Source organism: Podarcis filfolensis (assembly GCF_964270895.1).
Source record: "Podarcis filfolensis genome assembly, chromosome: 10".
NCBI classification, from domain to species: Eukaryota; Metazoa; Chordata; class Lepidosauria; order Squamata; family Lacertidae; genus Podarcis; species Podarcis filfolensis.
The window spans coordinates 38,421,031-38,446,739 of record NC_139612.1 but is presented as its reverse complement, the minus strand read 5'-3'; the positions used below and the strand labels follow the sequence as shown (position 1 = coordinate 38,446,739).

The following is a 25,709-nucleotide window of genomic DNA, read 5'->3' as shown; positions in this document are numbered from 1 at the left end:
CTCCCACGAGAGGTGGTGAACTCTCCTTCCTGGGAGGTTTCTAAGCAGAAGTTGGATGGCCCTTTGTCATGGATGCTTCAGCTAAGATTCCTGCATTGCAGGGGTTTCGATTAGTTGACCTTCACGGTCCCTCCCAACTCTACAGTTCTACGATTCTCTAAGCCCCTATTGACCATGGTCCTACATTCATTAGCTGCATCTCAGCTGGACTACCATAATGGATATATGTGCCACTGCCTGTGAAAACTACTCTGAAGTATTGGTTGGTACAGAATTCTGCTGCTAAAATCTTGACAAGAAGCAGAGATCATGTGGCCCCTTCATTGTCTCAGCTGCAGAGGGAGCTATTTTCAGCACGAGGGGTGAATTCTCTTCTGGAAAACCTTTCAGGGGCCGCATGCCACTGGTGGGAGGGGCCAGAGGCAAAAATTGACAGAGCAATTTTTGACTAGATCTTTGTACTGTAGGCTAGTTTCTACAAACACTCTCGCACACCCATCTCTCCATTCAAGGAGGCATTATCAGAGCTAGAGGGCATATTGCAGCTAGGCAAAAACAGCTGAGGAGGATCAAAGTAGTACTGGGGAGACTCCCATATAAATAGGCTTGTGGGGGCACATTTGGCCCCCAGGCTTGGGGTCCCCAAGAACATGTGTGGGTGTTTCCCTTGCATGTTCCCTTCCCTTTGAGGAGACTTGCTGGCAAAACGGGAGTGTTTTAATGGTGTGTGTGTGTGTGTTGTGGTCAGACCTCATATGTGGAACTCCCTGCTTCAAGAGGTTAAATCATCTTCCTCCTTATTTGTGTTTACTAGCAGTGGAAAACTTTGCTTTTTAAACAAGCTTTTGATTCTGTTGCTGCTGTTTTGATTAGTTGGTGCTGCTTTTTTGATGCTGTTTCTAAGTTTGTGTCAATGATTGGATTACTGTGATGGTTTTCTTTGATCCTATAACATGTTAAGTTGCCATTCCTTATGATGCCATCAACAAGAGGTGGCCATCAATTTGCTCATAATCTTTGGCATCTTTTTAAACCTTTGGAATCATTCTTCAAACACCCCTCCTTTGTGATCTTCCTTTTCACTGTCTGAAGCCAATTCTGCCATCTGAAAGAAACTCACTCCAGTCCATTTTCTCCTTCTGTCCTCTCTTGAACCATCCCACCTTCTCTTTATCATCCTACAACAACCGTGCCTTACAACAACCGTGCCTTTCCAACTCTTCTCGTTGTTTGTTTTTAATTTGCACCCGGAAAACTCTGACTGTGAGTAACAACAAATTAAATTTTACAACTTGCCTTAAGTGAATTTTAAAAGCACACTAAAATTATAAAAGCACATTTGAAACTTTTGGGAAAGCTCCCAAGGGGAAAGGGTCCCACGATTGTAGATTGTGATAGTGATCATAGAGCTCAATAAAACTCTCCTGTCTAGGTATCACCTGGGTTAGGATTGTTGCACATGCCGAACTTGTACTCTGTGTGTTAGCAGAGCAGGTCTGCAGATCATTTTCTGCTTATGCAAGGAAGGGATGCAAAGTGAGTGGTCATTCAGTGCTTCCAGAGTAGTTGTGCACATACTAATGAAAGAGGAGATTCCTCTCTGTATCATAAGTACTATATGTTGCACCAATCATGGGACCTACGGTATTTCCCCAAAGGTATCTGCAACTAGAGGTTCCCCCTTTATATACATAAAAAGGTGCCACCCTTGGAGTGAATGATAGGAGGGATACTACTGTCCTCCGGCATTTGCCACCTGAGGCATCCGCCTCACTCTGTCTAGTGGTAGGGCTGGCCAAGCTCAACTTATATCAAAATGTATGTGCTAAGATAGTTCATTTTTATAGTAAGAAACACTTTACTGTTTCATAGTCTACTCACACTGGAAACATAATATCTAAACTATTAACATTAGGCAAACAAAACAAATAAAGCCTTGGCTAAGTATATAATACATGTGTTTGTCATTTAGTATATGTAATTGCTTATGGCAATCATTGCAGCCTTTTAACCTGAGTTCCAAGAGCAAAACGTTCAGTGTTCCTTCCCAAAACAAACTTACGGATCACATATTCATTCTTGATCCTGCCCTGCAGCAATGCTACTGCTGAACACATAAACATTTATTGTACTGATAATTCGGTAATGGTAATCCCACTTCATCTTTCTACAGCTTTCCCCAAATCCTCCTAGTAGAAACCAGCTGGAGAAAATGGCTCAGGGAACATGACATAAAGGAGGAAAAGGACACAGAAGCACCACAGAGCTGAGGTGCTGGGTAGTAAACAGTCCTCAAAAAAATTGGAATAGGCCCACATTCCATATGGTCTGTTGGAGGGTGGTGAGGAAGGCTGGTGGGGAATATGACTGGTGAGAACCCCAAGCTCTAAACACAGAGGCTTAGAGGTCCACATTCTGCCTCTGGGCTTTGAGGTACCTCCACCCCACTTTAAGTCTCCACCACCATCGCTCAGCCCAGACACTGAGGTCCTCAATGCATTATCTGGGTGCCCAGCCCAACCACAGATGGACAGCAGGTCTACTCATTGAGAAATGATGGAGAGGTAGACCTGGAGTACAAGTTTCCTAGTGAGCAGCTCTACCCAGGCCTCACCATTGCTCAGTCATCAGCTCTACCAGAAATGGCAGGCCTGTTTCCTGAGTCTAGTTATGTATGTTTGTTTGGAGTATTATATATACAGCTTGGCATGCAAACAGAGAAGCAGAAAGGTGAAGGGGATTGGTCTACTGAGCTAGGGACAGAAAAAACGATGTTCATTCTGTGTTAAGAGCCTAATTAATTAGATATCTAGGCTGAGAAAACTTTCAGCCTAGAAAAGCCCTCTAGAGCTGGTGCCAGTTTGAATGGATAGGCTTCCCCAACCTGGTGACTCTTGTTGGACTACCACTCTCACCAGCTGGAGCTTTTGTTCATCTTAAAGGGCACCAGGTTGGAGAAGGCTGGACTAAGGCAGCTTCCTTAGGGTGTTCCTGGCTGTCTTTCCCTAAGTCACAGTAGTAGTAGATTGTTTCCCCTCCTTCTTAGGTCTCTGACAGAGTCTTTGTTGCCAGAGAAGTGGCACCCAAAGACATCTGAAGCATTATTTTGCAGAAGAGTTTGTGCCACCACAAGCCAAAGTGGCTCATCTGCTCCGTGTGATGTGGCCTGCCAAGGAGATGACACACCTCAATTTTCCAGTTCCCATGCAGGAAGCAGGTGCTTTACAGAGCACCTTGCAAGTAGCTGTGACACAAGCAGTACTGGAGTTGGTTGCTTACCAGATTACTGGACCAGGAACAACCCATTGCAAATGAGTTAAGGAAGTGGTACACAGGCCTCTGTTATCTTTTGGCCGAAGGGTGTGCAACTATCTCCCTGACTGAGGCCTTGAAAGGTCTTACTGAATTTCACATGATTTATGTAAATTTCCCAACTGTTGGCTCTGGACCTTTAAATTGTAAGGGTCTATCCAAGTGCTTTCTGTGACATCAGAGGAGGCATGCAACCTTCAAATAAGATCAGCTGACAGTGTTAAGAGAGGCAGGACAGGCAAATGCTTCAGAAATCAAGGAAGGTAATACAAGGCTGAAAGGGTTGGAGGATTAGGATTCTGAGGAGGATCCTTCCAAGTATGAGCTTTGCTGAGATAGTATCCACGTGATCACTTTGGACTTGCTGTGACATAGATGAGAATGCAAAATTACAACTATATTTGATAGACAATTCTATAAATAATTTGCAATTAAGGAAAGTTTTCTGAGTAAGACACCATGCATATATATTATCCACTGTCATGCACAAGCTGTCTCATGCTGAGTTGTTTTCTGTTTGGAAGTAATGCTCTTACTCCTTGAATTTGTAGTCTTGACCACTTACGTTTTTGTGTGTGTTTTTTTAACTGTGCGTGAAAAGTGCTTGACAGGCCCTGATGCCGGTAAAGTAGATTGTATGCATAATGCATGCCAATTCTTGTAGTGCTTGTTGATCTGGAACAAATTTAATCTTGCATTGACCTTTCTTAAAGGAATATACAGTTGCTGACATTGCTAAGTATCGAGTCCCTTCCTGCACACCGAGTATGGATAACAATGTATTCCCTTTTGCTTGAAGTGTGGCTATTGCTGGATCCCAAATTATGGGCTATCAGGATGGTGAGAAATACAGGGTGGGATTCGACTCGTGGATGCCTGCACAAGGACTTCTGCAATGGGGCTTTGCCTCCTCTTCTGCCCCCATCTCCCCAAACTGGCTTAGGGGGAATCTGGAGAACCTTAAGAACAGCGTATGGGGGAATAATTCCATCTGGCAAGCTGAAAATCTTCTCCAACAATGACTGGGCTGAGGAATTAGCAGCCTTTCCCAATAACCTACTATTCCAGTTCAGAATTCAGATGTAACAGAAAATAAGCGCAAGACACAATGAGTCTTGGATTCATGCACTACATTTGTATAGGATTTCATTGGACTCCAATTCCCATGAGCTCCTGTCAACATGGCCAGTGGCCAGGGATGATGGAAGTTTTAGTCCAGCAGCATCTGAAGAGCTATGTATTTCCCAGCCCTGCTTTAGCAGAACATTTAATGATATTTTTCTATATAGCACATAATTAAATTTAAGCTTTATTTTATATAGAACCACTAAATAACCTTTTATGTCCTTTATTGTCTGTCTGTAGGTTGGAAATCTTCCAAATGATTATATGATAACCCTTAAATATGTCCGGAAGATGGACAGTCTGGTATGTACAACTGCTTGAATTATATTCTTTGTAAAACAACCACGGGAGTCCTTGATGATTCTTGCTTTCTGCTCTTATGACATGAGAACTTCAGGTTTTGTTAAAGCTCTTACTAAACAGAGGCCTTTCAAAAGCTATTTACTTCAAAAGATATTGATCAGTACTAAGGCTCAGTGGTTTCTGTGGGTGAATTAAGCTTAAACCAGGAGTGGCTAAGCTTCAGCCCAGCACACCCTATGACCCCTACAAATTTGGGCAGATCTAAGAAGGGTAAATATATGCAATGCTCTGCCCAGCCCAACACCCTCATTGGGACAGAAATTACCTCCTCACCCATTATCAGATCAGTCATTTAATGCATGGAGGTGAGCTTTAATCACACTTCCTCAAATGATCTGCCCAAATCCACTGATGAGGAGGCCTATGTTCCCATGTGTGTATTCTCCGTGGGACTACCTTTGAAGGTGACTTGGAAACTGCAACTAATCCAAAATGCAGCAGCTAAACTAGTGACTGGGAGTGGCTGCTGAGACCATATAACACCGGTCCTGAGAGACCCACATTGGCTCCCAGTGCATTTCCAAGCACAATTCAAAGTGTTGATGCTGACCTTTAAAGCCCTAAACAGCCTTGGCCCAGTATACCTGAAGGAGCGTCTCCACCCCCATCGTTCTGCCCGGACACTGAGGTCCAGCGGCGAGGGCCTTCTGGCAGTTCCCTCACTACGAGAAGTGAGGTTACAGGGAACCAGGCGGAGGGCCTTCTCGGTAGTGGTGCCTGCCCTGTGGAACGCTCTCCCATCGGATGTCAAGGAAATAAACAACTATCTGACTTTTAGAAGACATCTGAAGGCAGCCCTGTTTAGAGAAGTTTTTTAATGTTTGAAGTTTTATTCTGTTTTTAATGTTCTGTTGGAAACTGCCCAGAATGGCTGGGGAAACCCAGCCAGATGGACGGGGTATAAATGAATTATTATTATTATTATTATTATTATTATTATTATTATTATTATTTGAGAGAATTTATGCAAGAGTGTGGGATAGCAATGCCCCTTTTTGACCACACCCAGAAAGGGATGCTCTGCCCCGAGCCTGGACCACAGGTGAATGCCCTCAGAGGAAAAACAACAACAGCTAACAACCCCTGGCTTAAACCTTTTCCCCTTACCATTAACCACACTATATTTCTGCTTGAGAGTGCCCCATATCTTTTCTTTAGTGATAAAATGCAATAAATGCTCATTAGTGTGCAAGGCAGAGAATATAGATTTTTGGTTTGAATCTTTGATTTATATTTTTGATCCTATTGTACAGTGACTTTGGCAGCAAAAGGGATAAGCCTATGTATAATTATCATTTCCACAGTGGAAATCCATATAAGACACTGCCAGAGATAAAAGAGGTGAACAGCTTCTTTAGTTGTGATAATTATTATGATTATCTCTTTAATGAATGCACTGGGTAATCAAAAGTATATTTTATTTCCCTGACATATATGCCTTTCTTTGCTGTTTTCTTGCATAATTCTGCCGGTCCTAAATGCTCCTTATTCCAATGTAATATTCATGCTGTTTTGGAAATATCCGGGTGGTATTCAGAATCTAAAAAAAATAAGTGTTGTATCCAATGTTAATCCTACTCAGAGTAGAAACTTTGGACACGGTTAATGGCCATTGTTAAATTTTGTTTATTGAGTTCAGTGGTTCTACTCATGAGTTGAATAAAACTCGAAATGACTGCAAATTTTGTTAGCCTTGGTAAGAGCTCTTAAGTGCTGTATTGTTTGGTTTTGTGAGGAATATTAAATCAGGGACACTTCCCCTCAGAATAACATTGTTTTGACTGGCAAAAACTAATTTATGAGATTGGTTAATTTTGCATTAGAAGGTATATTCTAAACTACATTTAGAATGTAATAATTAATCCTACAACTGGCATTATTATCACCCCGGTTGTGTTAATAACAATGCCACAAGGGTTAAATTATCTTTCCAGAAAGAGACTCCCTCCTTTTTAGGTGGTGTTGGAAGATGTTTTCAAATGGGGCAACATAGCTCCTTTCTTCTGCTAATACACTCCCTGCCCCCAATAAATAATAAAATATACAGTTATTTAAAAATTATTATTGTAATAACAGTAATAGCTAAGAATGAAAGTGTCAAATCGATAGAGATTGCCCAACCAATAGAGGGGAAAGATGGAAAAGACGGTAAGCTGCCAGAACAAGTATCCAGATATATTAAGCGATAAAATAGGGGGGGGGGGAGAGGCTGGATATAGGACTGGGGGGTGGGACAAGAAAAAGAGGAGATGGGAATTCTTACTTCTTGGACTGCTGTGTGAGCCTCTCAGCATTGCTGCCTGGCTGATGTACATGCTTTGCATGGAAAGATCTCCTTCAGGTTGATCTGCAAAAGAATCCCGACTGAGACCATCAAAATTGCTGCCAGTCTGTGAAGGCAATGCTGAGCTAGGCTGGACCAAGGCTCTGACTTGGTATAATGCAGCGTGCTTCTAGGGAGAAAAGCAATGACAAACCTAGACAGCATCTTAAAAAGTAGAGACATCACCTTGCCAACAAAGATCTGTATAGTTAAAGCTATGGTTTTCCCAGTAGTGATGTATGGAAGTGAGAGCTGGACCATAAAGAAGGCTGATCGCCGAAGAATTGATGCTTTTGAATTATGGTGCTGGAGGAGACTTTTGAGAGTCCCATGGACTGCAAGAAGATCAAACCTATCCATTCTTAAGGAAATCGGCCCTGAGTGCTCACTGGAAGGACAGATCCTGAAGCTGAGGCTTCAATACTTTGGCCACCTCATGAGAAGAGAAGACTCCCTGGAAAAGACCCTGATGTTGGGAAAGATGGAGGGCACAAGGAGAAGGGGACGACAGAGGATGAGATGGTTGGATGGTGTTCTCGAAGCTACCAGCATGAGTTTGACCAAACTGCGGGAGGCAGTGGAAGACAGAAGTGCCTGGCGTGCTCTGGTCCATGGGGTCATGAAGGGGACACGACTAAACGACTAAATAACAACAACAACAATGTTTATTTGATCTTCATGCTGTGCTTGTGCGTTCTCAAGGCGTCCAGCTGGCCAGCATAAGAAATGATGGTCCTTTGGTCTGCTCCAGCTGTTCTAAGTTTCTTTTGTCTGAGGCCCTTAGTTCCTTCCACTATTCCCCCCCCCCCAGTGTTCCAAAATGTGGAACTGCGGTTATCAATATATCCACATCAGTGGAGCAGCTTTTTGTTTTCATACTTGTGGTGCAGTTTTCTCACAACAATGTTCAGTACCTTAAATTAAAAACACATGGACACTGAAACATCTGGACCGTTCTGGACTGTTCTTGACAATAGTTTGGATGTGAAGTGGTCATTCATAAATTCCATTGGTGTGTTTTCATGCTGCTTCATCTACACAGTGTACAGCTCTGCTTTGATGAATAAGAAAGCCAAAGCTGCAGATCATCAGTATTTATAACAGTACTGCCCTTCAAAACATCTAATGAAGCTCTTACAGAACCATAGAATTGTAGAATTGGAAGGGATCTTGTGGGTCATCTAGTCCAATCCCCTGTGGTGCAAGAATCTCAGCAAAAGCATCAATGGCAAATGGCCATCCAGCCTCTGCTTAAAAACCTCCAATGAAGTCTACTCCACTGTCAAACAGCTCTTACAGCCAGAAAGTTCTTCCTGATGTTTAGTAGAAATCTCCTGTCTTGTAACTTGAAACTATTGGTTTGGGTCCTACCCTCTGGAGCAGGAGAAAACAAGCTTTCTTCACCTTCCGTGTGATAGCCCTTAAATCAGTTTTAAACTTAAATCAATATGTGGGGGAGGGCAAGGTGGAACAAGCCCAATTAGCATGCTTTCAGTCAACTGAAGAAATATATTAGTTTTTGGCACTTGGTGCAACAAAAAATATTCCAAGCCAAAATGTGTCAGCAACACAGATCTATAAAATGCATCCAATGCCAACATTTTTTAAAAAAAAAATATTAATGCATTGCAAATTACTTTCAGCCAAGCATCTAATTCTGTGGGCCAAAAAGCAAATGTACAAACTGCAAAGAATAGTGTGGGTGGGTGCTGCTCAGTTAAAGGCCAAAGGAAGTCTGTTCGCTGGCAGGAAGAGTAAGTAAAATGGTTTTAGTGTGTGTATGTGTGTGTGTGCATTCTTGCATGTGCAAACGGAAGCATGAACGAGGAAGAACCTTCTTCTGCGAGTGTTGAAAAAGATAGGGTGGGTAATCCAAGTTTTGTGGCTTGCTCAGTTGGTTAGAGCATGGGTCTGATAACTACAAGGTTGCAGGTTTGATCCCCATACGGGACATCTTCATTGCAAGGGGTTGGACTAAATGAACCTCAGGGTCCCTTCCAACTCTACAATTCTATGATTCTATGATTTAAATGTTACTATTAAGTTCAGTTCTCCATAAACTTGATGTTCTTTACTGAAAGTTAGTGTTTGTAGGAGCAGCAGAATTAATAGATTTGAGTTACTCTCTTATCTCTGAAATATGCTACCAAGCTGTATAGTGAATTTTATGGTTCTCCTTTACTCCTCTCCCCCCACCATCTTCCTAGTTTGTTGCCAACAACTGTTTTTATGGTGGACCACCCAGAAAAAGGATAGTGAAATTAGCAGCGAGGATTTGTGCTGTAGAATTCTGCATGTAGGGCAGTGGGTGCAAATACAAATAAAGGCACATATAAATGCTCATTAAATAAATGCAATAGACTGATAAACTTCAGGTCGAAATTGTACTTCGTCCTCATGAAATTTGTAAATGGGGCCCTTGGCTTCTTCAATTGGCTCTTTCTGTTTCTCAAATGAACACACCATGAGTTTCATCATTTGGGTCAGTTTCCAAGAGTTAGCAAGTGATTCTACAGTATTGGTTTATTTGCTTTTGACATCTCCGTTTGCTCTCAGTTAAGATTTTTGCAGTAGCTAGAATCCAGTGACATCGGGAGGGCCATAGGTTCTCCATCCCTGTCCTGTGCAGCTCCACCGAATCGTTGCATTAAAGATCTCAAATTGTGTTTTAGTTGTGAGTGTTAGAAAACCATGTTTGACATTGAGATAGACAAATTCAAGGCATAAATTGTGGGATGGTGGGGGTTGCACAATGCGTTTTACAGCAAAAGGGTCTTGTGGAACCTAATGTGAAGATACACTTTTTAAAAAAAGTATAGCATAATTAGAAGAATAAAAGGCATAATAATCAATCTACAAGTCATTGTGTAAAGAAGAACAAGATTGTGTGTTAGATTCCCGCATACTTCAGTGTGAAAGAAGTTAAACGCTAGCAGTGATTTTTTTGACAGCTTTGAAGCTGGTAGACTCAGGGATAAAGCAGAACTGGCAACATCTACTGACAGTCATGGCTGACCTAGTTATGTTAAGAAGGACTGTCAGGAATTCCAAAAAGGACTCAAGAAAACAGCAGGTAATCTAATGGCAGCTGAATTTTCAATCTGACAAAGTGCAAGCTAATACCTATTGGAAAGGACACGTTAATCTACTTTTACACACTTTAAATTACTTAAACAGTTGTGTGTGGAGTGTAATCTCTCTCTCTTTTCTTTTTATCACCCATGACAGCCTAATCATTGTTGGTTGTATCTGATGGTTCCTGAATTGTCAGCGAGTCTGAATAATCTTCTGCACAGATTTAAAGACTTTTCAGATATGTCAGATGTCTTAAGTAATTACTCAATCATCAATAATCTCACAAGGATCATCAATGATCTAATGGCATGCCTGTCTACTAATAAAAATAAGGTAATAATCTAAGATTAATCTTCCCTCTTGGTTGCAAAATAATACCTTTGTGTATAGAGAGCAGACCAGAGCAGAATAGACTGGTTTGTATGTAGCGGGAAGGATCCTGGCCGAGCTTCAGCACCTGCTTCCATCTCGGCCTCCTGCACAGCCAGGCAAAAGACTTCTGCAGTGCTTCATTTTGCCTTCAGAAAATCCCAGCTCTTCATGTGCAAATCAGAGACATTTATTCTAAAGTTGTTAATTAAACAAGTCAGTTTGCAGTTTGATTGTTTTAAAATTTTGGAATTTGTTTTAAACCATGGTCTGTAGTTCACAGGTAACAACATCAAGCCAGGATTTTCTAAAAGTGAAACTAAATGCTGCAGAGGTCCTTTTTCCAATCATAGTAGAAGGGGGTGTGTGTGTGTGGAAAACACAAGCCCAAGACTTTGCTTGGGCTTGCCCTTGCTTGTGCCTATATTGCTAAATCTTTATTGAGTGTTACACGGAAATTATCTTGTCTCTAGGATTGTTTCACTTTGTACTGGTTTCTTGCTATTGTATTTAAGCCCCTCAGTCTGCCTGCAACTAGATTTCCTATCCACTTTTTATCATTTATTTCAGTGTGATTCTGTAGATGCCTACTCTGAAGTAAGCCCAATTGAGCTCAATAGTACTTATTCCCAAGTAAGCATTTTTTGGATTGCATCCTTAATATTTGACTGGGGATGCAATACTACTTTTTATATACAGTATGGATGGACTCCTTGTTGTCTGGGAGACACACCTAAGACTCCACACACCTAAGGAAGCTCTGGACATCTACAGAACTATTTTTTAAATCTAAGCGAGTTTCTGAGGCAGTTTCGTACACGCCACCTGCATAGTTTGTGTGTGTGTGTGTGTGTGTGTGTGTGTGTGTGTGTTTGGAAACACACATTTCCAAAAGCAAAGTCACTGCACATTTGAGCCATTGGGAATAGCTAAAACAGATTTAGGAAATCTGTTCAAGGACTGCTTCCCCCAAAATTTAAATGATAGCAATTTTACAAATGTTACTGGCATATAACATTATACTGTAGAAGTAATTATGCCTTCACATAGATCTCCCATGATGTTGAAGGCAGGCAGGTGTAAAACCTGCCCTTGTTTCAGCCACATGGATTCATGTGTCTTTATTACTTTGTGATTAAACTACTGTGGCACATTCTACGTGGAGTTGCTCTGGAAAACAACCTGTAAACCACAGTTGGTGCAAAATGCCACTGCCATGATTTTGACAGGGGCCAAGTGGTGAGTTCATTCACCACTTTTATTTTATCAGTTGCACCAGCTGCCATATGATTTAGGGGTGCAATTCAAATCACTAGGTATTCCCTTTAAAGACCTAAACATCTTGGGATCAAGTTATATCAGTATCAGTTGCTGCCCACGTGAAGCTGCCTTGATACCCTCTTATGCATGTCAAGACCTTGACTCAGCTAGACGGGTAAAGAAAAACCGATTTTATGTGTTGTATGTGCGATATACAACGCTTTAAACTGAAACACTTCTTTGATGAGTCTAGATTCAGCCGCTTCTGTGTTATGATTGGTGGCAGAAGGGCCTTTCGGTGGCAGCACACTGCATGTGGAACTCCCTGCCTCATGAATTTAGTATTATTGTCTTAACTTGCTGGTTAAAATGAAGGGGGAAGCAGGGTATAAATCTTAGTATAAAAAAAACAAACAAACGCATGGCACTGATCAGGAGAGTATTGCACAATCTGGCCCAAGGTATCCCCATGTTTACAATACACAAAGTAACCATGTTTTAGTAGTTAACTGAAATATCATGTTAAAGAAGTATGATGTAACTGAAAACCATATTGTCTGGAGCCAGTTTTGCCATTAACTGATAAAAGTTTTGCAGTAAGAAAGAAATCAATTGCAATCCAGGGAACAGAGCTTTGGCATCAAGGAAAATGTGTCCAACTGAATTTGACCTTTATAATTTACAGTTTTGACCTCCCAGTTTGTACCACCTGTTAAACACATTTCCATCTATTCATGATCCATACCATTTCACGCTGTGGTAGCTCAGCTTATTTGTGCTTCCTTTACAAATGGATTTTGTTATTTTTCTCCCCTTAGAACTTTAGAAAATATAATGACCATCTTTATGAAGAAGGTAAATTCTTTCCAGAAGAGTTCTTTAAGCACTTTAATAGCACTATTGATGTCTACAAAAGCATTGCAAAAGCACCAGAACAGAGCGACTGTGTTCTGCTTTCGGCAACAGAGCCCTCCCCAAATGGTAAGACTTCATTTTTATCTGGATGTGTCCTCAAATGACACAAACTCTGATCATCTATGGTCCCCGGGAAGCTATCTCAGGGGCCGGAGGAAATATCTAATCTTCCACTCTGACACTGAAGAGATGTCTCAGATTTTGGAGAAGGAGGTCCAATATCAAATTTCCCTGTTCTGCCACCTTGGAAACATTTGATGCCCTGGCCCAGCTGCTTTCTGAGCTCTGAGGTCCATGGGCATGTTGTAGAGGACTAGGAAGCAGTTTGGTTCCAATGTATCCCAAACCACCTGTGACTTTTCTTTCCATCCCATCAATCTAGGTTGTTGCTGGGAGTTGCAAAATGGACAGAGAACCATATGAGTTTCCTCCAAACTCACTTTCACCCTGCAGTAGGGCTTTGGTTGGACAGCTAAACTACCTGTGGATTGCCCCGCATGCCAACTTCAGGACTGCACTGTTAGCAAGACTGTGCTAATTCTGTATAATATGGCACATATAGTTATATAAAGCTGCAGCTGATTATATATGGACATAGATCTTACTAGTAGTGACAATCAGCTGCTGAATGTGACAATCATTTGATGTTAATGGAAGGTTTCTTCCCTATGTGAATGGGCTAAAAGGTGTTGGGGGAAGTTGGATTGGGACTGCAGAGAGGACAAAGGGTTGAATCCCCCTGTTTTTCTCCACCTCCCTCCAATATACTGGGGCTGATCCACATCAGTAGGCCTTCTGGTGACTATCTCTTAAAATGGTTGCAAGCATATTCTGGGGTTATTATGAGGGAGTTCGACAGGGCCGTCTTAAGCATATCCAGCGCCGTGGTTCAAAGATCCCTCTGGCGCCGCCCCCCCTTTCCCAGAGTTGTCGACCTTTTCCCAAGCCTCTGCAGGGATCACTCTCCTCCTGCGGAGGCTTGGGAAGGAAGCTGCATGCCCGCCAGCCATATGGTTGACAGGGCACAGCTGGTGGGCATGCGGGGAAAGGGAAGGCTGCTGACAAAGTTGCGCAGCTCCCCCACTCACTGGGGTGCCCCTGAAAGGCCAGCGCCCTGGTTCAATGCACCAGTAAGCCCAATAGAAAAGACGGCTCTGATGTTCGAGCTGAGGTACAGCTGAGTAGTTTTAAAAAACAGATTTTTTGGGGGGGTCACTGTTAACCTTTTTGTTTGTTTGTTTGCATTGTTGCTATTGGTCAATATTATTTGCAAACAGTTCCGTTGACTTGGTTAAATGCTACAATACAGGCAAAATAATCTGCAGTTTTCCAAAATATAGACCACCAATCCACTCTGTTTGTCTTAGATGCCGGCAACAGTGTCACAGAGCCCATTTTGTTACATCCTGTTGCTGCCAGCTCTCTTAAGAATGACAGCAGTGGCGATAGCAGCGAGCGTAAGTATAAACCATTGTACCCATTTGCCTTTGATTTCTACAGGGGGAACCAACTGTATTGTGCAGGGAATGGGTGTGTGTTGTCAGTATCTAATGTGGCGTAGTGGTTAGAGTGCTGGACTTAGGACCTGGAAGACAGGGGTTCAAATCCACACTGAAACATGAAACTCACTCAGTGAACTTGGTCTCAGCCTATCAGGGGTTATTGTGAGATTAACATGGGGAGGAGGAAAACTATGAGTTCCTTGGAGGACAGGTGGAATATCAACAAAATAAATAAATCAGCATTTGAGCTTGCAAAGGAATACAGTTTATTGCAAGCACATTGTGCAGTTATAAGTGTTAGTAAGTAGTAATAACACTTAGAATTGACATCACTTCTAAGGTGGAGGCAGCAACATAGTGAGAAAGAACACATGGGTTTGTTTTTTATTTGTTGCTATAAGGCAGGTGTGGGGAACGTTTGTCCATCCAGATATTGCCAAACTACAACTCCCATCAACACTGACCTTTGGCAATGCTTGATGGGGCTGAGAGTTGTACTACTTCAAAAGCATCTGGAGGAACAAAGGTTCCCCACAGCTGGTACAGTGGTACCTCAGGTTAAGAACTTAATTCGTTCTGGACGTCCATTCTTAACCTGAAACTGTTCTTAACCTGAAGCACCACTTTAGTTAATGGGGCCTCCCGCTGCTGCTGTGCCACTGCAGCGCGATTTCTGTTCTCATCCTGAATCAAAGTTCTTGAGCCAAGGTACTATTTCTGGGTTAGTGGAGTCTGTAACCTGAAGCGTATGTAACCCAAGGTACCACTGTATAAGTTATATAATGGCGCTAATTAGGAGTTGCAGGATGGAGTCCATATTGCAATGATTGGCTGGTATTATTAACACCACAACTGTGGAATCTGCTTCCCAGTCAAGTTCAAGAGAACTTGGCCGTGTTCATACCATACATTTAAAGCACATGGCTTTTCGCTAAGAATTCTGGGACTTGTAGTTTACTCCTCACAGAGCTACGATTCCCAACACCCTAAATAAACTACAGTTCCTGGGACTCTTTGGAGGAAGCCTTGAGCTTTAAATGTATGCTATGGTTGTGAGCTACCTCTCTCTTAGCACTATATTACATTGTTGGAAGGTTTCAGTAGTATATGATAAGTCCCGTACATGGCTACACAAGGTCCTGTTTCAGGCTTCCAGGAACCTTGTTAGGGGCTGGAAATACACATTAACATCTAATATCATGATGACTCAAAATTGCCACATGAAGTTGCCACGTGAAGTTTGTCTCAAGAGCCAGAGCATAGTTCCATAGTGGACAACCAAAGAAGGACAAGCTACTATTCTGCTTAGCCATCTGGCTGTGATGGTAAGCCAAGCTGGTTATCCTTCAGAATCCAAGTCAGGGGTTTACCTTGTTAAAATGTGCAGCAAAAAGGCAGGTGTGTGAGGGCACTTGGAGGTTATCCATGTGTGTGTAGGGGGGAGATATAACTCCAGGGGTTTGTCTCCCACAATAGGAAATTTTCCTCCTCCCTGGGGGCACCCCACCTGCATTGTTCTTCCAGGACTGTCCACTCAGCTCTATCGAGAAATTCCTCACCTTGCCCAGTAGCTTGAAGTGTGGTTATAGGTGGGCCTCAAGTTTCTACACCTTCTCTTCCAGCAAGGCTACCTGCACTTGCTGCAGGTAGAGTAGTGCACATTCTCAGGCAGGAAGACAAATACAGCAAGGATGCTGCAGGTCACTGTCTCTTGGTCCTACGCACACCACGAGACCGCATTCTGGGCCTTTCCCTCAAAACACCTTTGCAAACACCCCTGTTTACAAGTCCTGGCCACAAGCTCCCAGAGGCTGCAATCAGCTAAACAGGAACTGTTGGGGGCTGCTAACTCCTCACTACAACTTGTCGTGATGGATCAGGTCAATGGTCCATCTAGTCCAGCATCCCGTGGCAACCAGAGGCCTGTGGGAAACCAGCAAGCAGGATTTGAGCAAAAGAGTACTCTCCTCACCTGTAGATTCCAGCAACTTCGTATTCAGAAGTATTGCTGTCTCCATCTGTGGGGGTATTGTGGCTGTTTTGCTAAATGCAAGATGGTTCTTTTAATGATTAGATTCAGAAGCAATACAAACACAACTGGGTAAGAAGATTACAGATTTTATTACATATAGCAAGCAAAATATACATTACCAAGCAGCACCTCAATCTGCCACTGAGAAGCCTGGAAGGAGTGGGAAAGTGTCCCCCCAGATAGTCTTGGTGCACAGCTCTATGACCGATAGACTCTGCTGAGCTTCTGCTTGGCATGCTCCATAGCCAGGTATTTTATAGACCTGTGTCCTATTAGGACATGGGTAGGCAAACTAAGGCCGGGGGGCCAGTTCTGGCCCAATAGACTTCTAAATCCGGCCCGCGGGTGGTCCGGGAATCAGCATGTTTTTACATGAGTAGAATGTGTCCTTTTATTTAAAATACATCTCTGGGTTATTTGTGGGGCCTGCCTGGTGTTTTTACATGAGTAGAATGTGTGTTTTTTTTAAAAAAATGCATCTCTGGGTTATTTGTGGGGCATAAGAATTGGTTCTTCTTCTTTTGTCCCCAAAATATAGTCTGGCCCCCCACAAGGTCTGAGGGACAGTGGACTGGCCCTCTACTGAAAAAAGTTTGCTGACCCTATATTAGGACGATACAGGCTCAACCAGAGCTACTCTACATCAAAAGACAAAAATGCCAGGCTATACATCAAAGGCTTTGCTCACCAGTGTCATCAGTACATCCAAGGCCTTTTCACAAGGGATATTGAAAGTAATAAAATACAGATAGGAGAATTATGAAGAGACCAGAGACGGAAGGGTGGACCATGTCAGATCACTATCTCCTCGAGATCCCATACAGTGGCTAATAGTCATTTCTCACAGGTGCCCCAGAGAGTGATGTGATGTGTTGTGGTGCTTCTCCAGCAAGGTTTTTGCATGGAGAGAAAGGCAGAGAAGCTGTTTTTGGATCTTTTTTAATGCAATATGTGGAGCTACCCAGTTTCACATTCTTCATTTTGTATTTATTTGTATTATTCTCCGACTGGCCTCTGTATCAGTGACTGCATTTCACAGAGAGCTCGACTCTCTGCTGAAGCAAAGCACCACCCTCTGCCATTTGGCTGAAGCTTGGCACGTATCCTTTCAGAAACCACCCTTCTGATCTCTGTGGCTCCATGTTTTCAGTCTCTGATGTCCCCAATTAATCAAACATTTAAAAGCAATACCAAAAAAACCCATGGCATTCAGTCAGTAAGTTCCCTAAGAATGAATACATTTGCAATTTAAAGCAGAGTGGATCGGTTCTGCATATTTGTTCCTCTGCCCAATTATTTTTAATTATATGACTAAATGTGCAGGTGTGAAAAGCATTGAAGTAACATAGATTAAAATCTTGTCTTAATTAATCTGGAGCAAATCCATGGGTGACAAAGCTGGCAGCAGGATTAGTATGTGGTTCATTGTGTCTGTTTTCCAACTCTATTCACCTTGCCTGGCACCAGATGGGAGTTGCTGCATTCTTGAAGCTTGACGATGTTACAATAGAAATATTAAGAGCCACAGCGCCTTTGCTGATTAAAACCCAAGCTATATATGTGTGCAAGTTTGTGCCCTACCCTAGTGTGTGAGTGTGTGTGTGTGTGTTTTACAAAATGCAGCAGTGGAGGCTGTAAACTGAAGCAGAAGACTGGCATGGGGAGAGCAGAGGAGCAACTTCTTAACTGTCTACCTTTGGAGGCAGTTTCTAGAGGGGGAGACAGGTGAGTCCCTCTTTCTCCTACCTCTTCTCAGAACTAGTCTTCTACTTCAGTTTACAGCTTCAGCAGCAGTGTTTGAGGGAAGGAAAACAACAACAACCAGATCAGCACAACCATTAAAATGGGGTGATGTGCTTGATGGAGGTGTATTTTTTTAAAAAGGGAAAATCACAAGCAAGAAGCTAGCACTCAGGCTGCCAGGAAGCAAAGATGTGAAAGGATTACTACAAGAGAAGGCAAACAAATTCATTGCAACCACCTACACTTAAAAAGGGATGCGGGTGGTGCTGTGGGTTAAACCACAGAGCCTAGGACTTGCCGATCAGAAGGGTGGCAGTTCGAATCCCCGTGATGGGGTGAGCTCCCGTTGCTCGGTCCCTGCTCCTGCCCACCTAGCAGTTCGAAAGCATGTCAAAGTGCAAGTAGATAAATAGGTACCACTTCAGCGGGAAGGTAAACGGCGTTTCCGTGTGCTGCTCTGGTTCGCCAGAAGCGGCTTAGTCATGCTGGCCACATGACCCAGAAGCTGTACGCCGGCTCCCTCGGCCAATAAAGCGAGATGAGCACCGCAACCCCAGAGTCGGCCATGACTGGACCTAATGGTCAGGGGTCCCTTTACCTTTACCTTACACTTAAAAAACTGTTGGACAGACTCAGAACTGAACTACATTGGGTGAGGGGCGGGGGTGCATCTGTAGAGCTGAGTCATATAGCGATGACCAGATGAGCTTGAGTGCTTATTGACAGATTTAAAGTGAAAAATTCACGAAATCTAGATGACTTACACCAGAGATTGCTTAACGAACTCAAAAACAAAATGCAACTTGCCACTAATCAATTAGCTTTCCAAGGACTGGATGGTAAGCAATACAATGCCAGGTTTTTGTTTTTGTTTTTGTTTTAAAGAATTCAAGGGAGATCAAGGAAGCAAAATGTCCATTGACTTCACTTCCTGGTAAGAGCAGGGAAAGCATTTTTTAACCCTTCAGTTATATAGAATAACAAATCTTTCCAAGGTAGTATCCCTATGGTTTCTGCAAAGGGAAGGCATGCCTCATTTAGGGTACATTGAGAGTATCAACAAGAATGTAGATTGGATGGATCCAGCTTTTGACCAAATGCTTTCACCAGAGTAAACACAGCATGGAATAAGAGGACATAGCCTCTTGTGGATTGGTAACTGATTGTGCAAGTGGAAACAGAGAGTAGGAGCAAGCAAACAATGTTCACAGTGAAGAAGACTAAGCAGTGAAGTTTCCCAAGTATTTGTATTGGGACTATTGCTATTTAATTTATTCACAAATTATCCAGATTCTGGGATAAGCAGTGAGGAAGCCAGATTTGCAGATGATACCAACATATTCACCATAAAGAAGGCTGATCGCCGAAGAATTGATACTTTTGAATTGTGGTGTTGGAGGAGTCTCTTGAGAGTCCCATGGACTGCAAGAAGATCAAACCTCTCCATTCTGAAGGAAATCAGCCCTGAGTGCTCACTGGAAGGACAGATCCTGAAGCTGAGGCTCCAATACTTTGGCTACCTCATGAGAAGAGAAGACTCCCTGGAAAAGACCCTGATGTTGGGAAAGATTGAGGGCACAAGGGGAAGGGGATGACAGAGGACAAGATGGTTGGACAGTGTTCTTGAAGCTACCAGCATGAGTTTGACCAAACTGCGGGAGGCAGTGGAAGACAGGAGTGCCTGGCGTTCTCTGGTCCATGGGGTCACGAAGAGTCGGACATGACTAAACAACTAAACAACAACAACAACCAACATATTCAGGAGAGTGGAAGCCCAAGTCAATTGCAGAGGGCTCCAAACTTAGATAAATGGGCAGCAAAATGGCAAATAAAATTCTTTGTAAGAAAACATAAAATAAAGTGATACAGGATCATTGATCACTCCCTATGGAGAGTCCATGCCTCCAAATAGAATCCAAAAATGCAGGAAGGTTGATCCATTATATGCATAGGGCAGCTGTAGATAGAATAACAGGACCATAATCTTCTTCATGCTTTCCTGGGAGTAAGAGCCATTGCTTGCTCCATTGTTGCCTACTGCTGACTGCAGAGGTTCACCTTGTAAAACACCCTGAACCAAAGGTCTGAAGCCAGCAGCTATATAATTCTTTACCTTTCAACCCCATCAAAGAAAAGAAAAGAACCTTCTTCATCCTCTGACTCCCTCTATGTGAGGGGTGGCAAACCGGTGCCACTTCTTCCCCAATGTAGTTGCACTATCCATCATCCCTGGCCAATGGTCATTCTGGCTGAAGCTGATTAGAGTTTAAGTCTATCAGCATCTTGGAGGGCAGGTGGAGACAGGTAAGCCCCCCCTACTCTGTGCAAATCTGCAACAGACAAGCTTGAAAGCACTTCAATCACTTGGCAGAGCAAGGAGGGAAAGTCCATTACTCTGGTACTTTGACAGATTGCACCTGCTCTGAAAGATGCAAAATCTCCTATCACCGCCCCCATCCTAGCTGGATGCTTAATTAAGGTTTTGCTTTTTGCTTTTGTTTTTTTTAAAATCCAATTAAACATTAGTCCCTTCACTGAACTAATTTGGGTCCAGATCCAGGCTGAAGCAGGTTGGCCCAGCCTGATTGGAGTCACAGGGCAGATGGATGGGGAGTATCCTGGCTTTTTTCCAAGTCACCTGGAAAACCACTGTCAGTCAGCACAAACAACACTGACCTAGATGCCCCAGGCAGGGACACGAGTCTGGAAAGGGCAGCTTCCTAAGTTTCTACTAAGGTTTTTTTTTCAGAGTTTCACCTTTTATCTACTATGGTTAGCGTGCATGGTGTAAAATAACCACCTTCCCATTATGCAACCATGAAGTATCTGTTCTGCTTGACTAAAATTTCCTTTTAGAGTTGGCACACCTGCGGGGGCTAAGCAAAGTTCAAACAATGTTGGCTAGAGATTTGATTAGAAACAAGGTTTAGAATCCAAGACAGCTTTTTGAACTGTAAATTGTCAGTCCCTGTTTGCACTGAGGCTTGAGATGTGGTTTGAACTTGAGTGGGCAGGATTTTTGTGGTAGAATTGAAGTGGGAAAATAAAATCTCATCGGCAGAAGAAGTGGTTCCTAATGAATAGAAAGTCTACAGGAAGGAATCGGAATGGCGAGTATATCTGGCACCACATCACACCGGCACTTCTTAGCTGCTGCTTATCCCATTCCATAGTGTGCTTAATTTGATTTTGTTGAGAGTTGAGTTTTTAGCTGCTTGTCTGCAGGAAAAACGATCGAAACTAAAACATGCAACAATAGTTTTTTTTTCACCTGCACTGTGACAGGAATAGACAGGTTTGGTTTAGATCAGCGTTTCCCAAATATTTTGGGAAATTAGATATTTTGGGTCTCCAGATATTTTTTGGACAACAACACCCATCATCCTAAACTAGCCGGGCCAGTGGTCAGGGACGATGGGGACTGTTGTCCAAAAACAGCTAGATACCCAAGTTTGGGACACCCTGATTGATAGCAAGGATGGGTAACCTCTAGATCAGGGGTCAGCAACCTTTTTCAGCTGTGGGTCAGTCCACCGTCCCTCAGACCATGTGGTGGGCCGGAGTATATTTTGGAGAAAAAAAATGAATGAATTCCTATGCCCCACAAATAACCCAGAGATGCATTTTAGATAAAAGGATGCATTCTACTCATGTTAAAACATGCTGATTCCTAGACCGTCCATGGGCCCATTGAGAAGGCAATTGGGCCGCATCTGGCCCCCGGGCCTTAGGTTGCCTGCCCCTGCTCTAGATGTTGCAGGCCCAGGCGTCATGCCCCCCCAGTCCCCCACCCCGCAAGGAAGTAAAAGGCAACTGAGACTGGTTTGGATCAAAACAGGCCACAACTTTATTGAATACAGATGAAAGAGGTTTGGCTTGGGCATGGGGCAATCAAATTATTCCAGCCTACCTGCTGAAAGTGATACTATCAGTCAGTCTGTGCAGGGGTTTCTAATACTTACATCAAATAGGGTGAACCCCACAGGCAACTCCCTCCCCCAGATCCCTTTAACGGGATACCCCAGTATTTGGAGGGGCAGGCAAAGAGACTACAACCTCCCCTCCATCCAAGACTACGATTGCCCCAATAGGGAACTTTCATATGTTGTTGGACTCCAACTCCCATCAGCTCCATCTAGAATAGCCAGTTGCCAGGGATTATGGGAAGTGAAGTCTGGAGGGCACCAGGTTTCCCACCCCTGGTTTAAACAGTAGGTAGCCCTCATGTCTCCTCCCCTGTAGTTCAAAAGACAGCCAGTGGATTTGCAGCCTAGCCAAGATTGTGGGAACGTGCCATATCGTGGCTGTCATGATCATGAAATGGAGGCTTGGACGCAATCTTGATATAGGTTGGAGGGATAAAACCACAGACTTAAGTACTCTGGGCCAAATGATACCACACACTTATGGTATCAGCCTGCCCAGTTATGTGTCACATAACACAGCACCACACACATATGCCACTAGCATCCTTCTGAACTGTAAAACAACGCAACAGTGTGTGAGAAACACGTATAAACACGCCTTGTAGGTTGCTCAATCAAATATATTTACTCAAAGCTGCAGTATTTTTAAAAAATGAATTGTTTCCATTTGGTATGAAAGGATTTTTTTTTAACAAGCAAAGGCTGCTTGCAAAGAATAGGGACCAATATTCATTTTTCATTGGTTTAGTTATTATTATTATTATTTTATTCATTTTTTGTCCACCCCCACCCCTCTGCTCTGTTGCATATAACAGAGCTACTTCCAGGCTGCTAATTAAAATCATAACCTGTAAATTGGAAATATGTGGTCAGCATCATCCAGTGGTCAACAGCATTGCTCATTTCCAAGCATTGCTATTATTACTCCAGAGAAGTGGGGGGAAATACTTCCAGGGTGGTAGAGTATTTAAGTTTATAGTGCTCAGTCCCTTGTGAGCCCATATATGAAATTTACTCCTAGTATCTTCCTGCTGAAAAGTCTGTTCTGTTCTGCTAAGCGGCCTTGGGAGGTGAATGGGGAGAGGAGATCTTTTGCTGCAAAGAGAGAGGAAGAAAATAGCTTGGTAAATGTTGCTCCGCAGATGGTAAAATTGTGATTATACAGTTGCCAGAATGTTTGCCTTTCCGGAGGGAGTGCAAATAAAGCTGTGAATTTCAGGGAGCCAAATGCTTCCTAATGACAAACAAATCTCTCAAGGTATAACTTGCGATGTATGGTCTGCAGAGGTGATACCTAACTACCTTTTATGAACAATGTTACCCCGGAGATTAAAAAGAAAGAAATCTGCCTAAACTAACTGGAAATGTTTTCAATTACAGACGCAGAGTTGGGTTTCCTCAACAGCGCCAGCATGCATGGAATCAGCATAGCACTAACAGGGCTGGTGGCTCTTCTTATTGGCTTTCTTTTGGGAGCTCTGTGCTGGAAGGTGAGATATGCCAAATAGAACGCTGGCTTACTTTATACATTTGCTGACACGTAAAAATACTTATATACCACTGTTTTTCTATAGAAAACAACCCGCAAACACTTTTCAGAAAGTGACCAGAATACAGAATCAAACATCTGCCAAGAGGATAACGAAATAAGGTATTAAAAAATAATAATTCCATGGCTCCTGGATCAGACCAATCTGCTTTGTGCTGCTCTGGGGGATGGAATGGAAGGGGCATAAGGATTTTTTTAAAACCCTATTTTAACAAACAGGAGCTGGTGGGGGTAGGTGGCGGTGCTGACTAGAGCATGTTGGTTCATTCCTAAGGTGTGCTGTTCCTTTGCAAATAGCACCACGTAGGATGAAATCCTCCTGCTGGTAAACTAAATAATCTGATCCCATGGGAAGCTACCCCTTTGCAGGTGGCTTCATGTATGTGAGGGAAGCCACTCACAGAGAAGTAGTGACTGGCACTATGCAGGATGGGTGTGGTGTAGTGGTTAAGAGTGGTGGACTCGTAATCTGGTGAACCGGGTTCGATTCCCCGCTTCTCCACATGCAGCTGCTGTGTGACCTTGGGCTAGTCACACTTCTCTGAAGTCTCTCAGCCTCACTCACCTCACAGAGTGTTTGTTGTGGGGGAGGAAGGGAAAGGAGATTGTTAGCCGCTTTGAGATTCCTTAGGGTAGTAAAGTGGGATATCAAATCCAAACTCTTCTTCCTCCTGTTTAGCAGCTGGTAATCAAGGGGATTTGATTCTGTGCAGTGCTGCTTCAGGGATAGGAAGAAGGTGAGGCCTGAACATGAAATACATCTGAGGGAAAACTTTGGGTCATGTCTCATATACTATGTTCCATTAAGCCTCCAGTCCAAAGCTAACTTGCTCAGGGTAACATAGGGCGACTTGTTTTCTGAGTAGATATGCAAAAGGATGGTGCTGTCAGAACGTAAAACAAACAGCTGAAAAGTCAGAAGAAAGTTTTCTTCCCATGCAGATGTCAGGTTTACTGCAGTTCTTTCACCAGCTTCCAACACAGTTCTTTGTATGCCTACTCAGAAATAAGGCCCATTGAATAACTGGGTCTTACCCACAAGAAACTCAGAGGAGTCTTAAGAATAAAAAAATCATAATTTTCATCCAATTATGCTTTACAATAAGTCTGAAACCCACCTATGACCTTTCTCTACAAATGGATGCTCTTTAATCTTGAGCAGGGATCTTTAAAATTGTGTTAAAATTGATCCTCTCTGCTGCCCATATGATAAATGCATTTTGGTTTTTGTTTGCCTTTCAGTATGCTGCAGCAAAAAGAGAAAATACTTCTACAGGTGTAGCTGTTGCTTTTTTATATATATACACTGTTACTGTTTCATGTCTTGGTAAGTTCTGGAAAAGACAATTTTGAATTGCCCACAAACCTTTTCTAATGATTAGCCTGTTGAAATGTGTAGTAACTATTTCCCTAAGGATTATTTTATAAAACTTGAAGCTAAGAGGCTGTTAATTTAAAAAGTACTGCTTCAGTAACAGTAGAGTCACAGCCTTTGAAAGTAAGCCCCTTTGCTTCCCTTTAGAGAGGTATTCAAGAGATGGTAGGCTATTCAATGAGACCTCTGAGCTCTAGTATCTAAAAACACAACTTGTGCCCTTCTGGGGCTAGAACTTCATCTAGTACTGGCACTCCCGGGAACTCCCATCTGCTTTCCATGCAGACGGTTGCAATATCCAGCATCTACATATAGGATTGGGAATATTCCCTGCTTGAGATACTGGATAGTCACCACCGGTCAGTGTTGACAATACTGAGCTAGCTGGACCAATGGTCCTGACTCAGTATACAGCAATTTCATGTGTTCCTGTGAAACTCTGCATTAGCATTTCAAAGTATTAAAGGATATTTACCTGCAAAGTAGTTGCTGTGGTACAAACAACTACTTTGAAATATGGCATTCTATGGTCTATCCATATAGTGGGTTGATAAGGGCCTTCACTGAGTTTCCAGTTTCCATCATAGCATTCATTTCGTATTGCAGCCATATATGGGGGAAAAATATCCAGCCCTCGACCTATAGCAGCTTTACAATTTGCACCTAATCCAGGGCAGGGAGGGGGTGATATTCACCAATATCACAGCCAGGGAGGCTTAAACCTCCCTTCACTGCTGCTTTCCTGAAGACAATCTCACCTCCTTGACTGGTATAACTTGATTGTCAAGTGCATCTAGGGGTTGACTGTTTTGACAAGACTAAGCTAAGTTGGCCAATGTT

At 42.9% G+C, this 25,709-nt stretch overlaps 1 protein-coding gene across 3 annotated transcripts in view; it reads left to right on the top strand.

Moving 5' to 3' along the window:
- KITLG (KIT ligand) overlaps window positions 1-25,709 on the top strand; it is an 81,647-nt gene that overhangs the window by 50,132 nt on the left and 5,806 nt on the right. For all 3 annotated transcript variants that reach the window (XM_083573492.1, XM_083573491.1, XM_083573493.1), the window contains 7 exons: window positions 4,678-4,740; window positions 10,352-10,531; window positions 12,646-12,808; window positions 14,110-14,199; window positions 23,326-23,435; window positions 23,520-23,596; window positions 24,737-24,821. In XM_083573492.1, coding sequence (XP_083429618.1) covers window positions 4,678-4,740; window positions 10,352-10,531; window positions 12,646-12,808; window positions 14,110-14,199; window positions 23,326-23,435; window positions 23,520-23,596; window positions 24,737-24,776 — 723 coding nt within the window. In that variant the 3' untranslated portion in view covers window positions 24,777-24,821. The remainder of the gene's footprint in view (window positions 1-4,677; window positions 4,741-10,351; window positions 10,532-12,645; window positions 12,809-14,109; window positions 14,200-23,325; window positions 23,436-23,519; window positions 23,597-24,736; window positions 24,822-25,709) is intronic.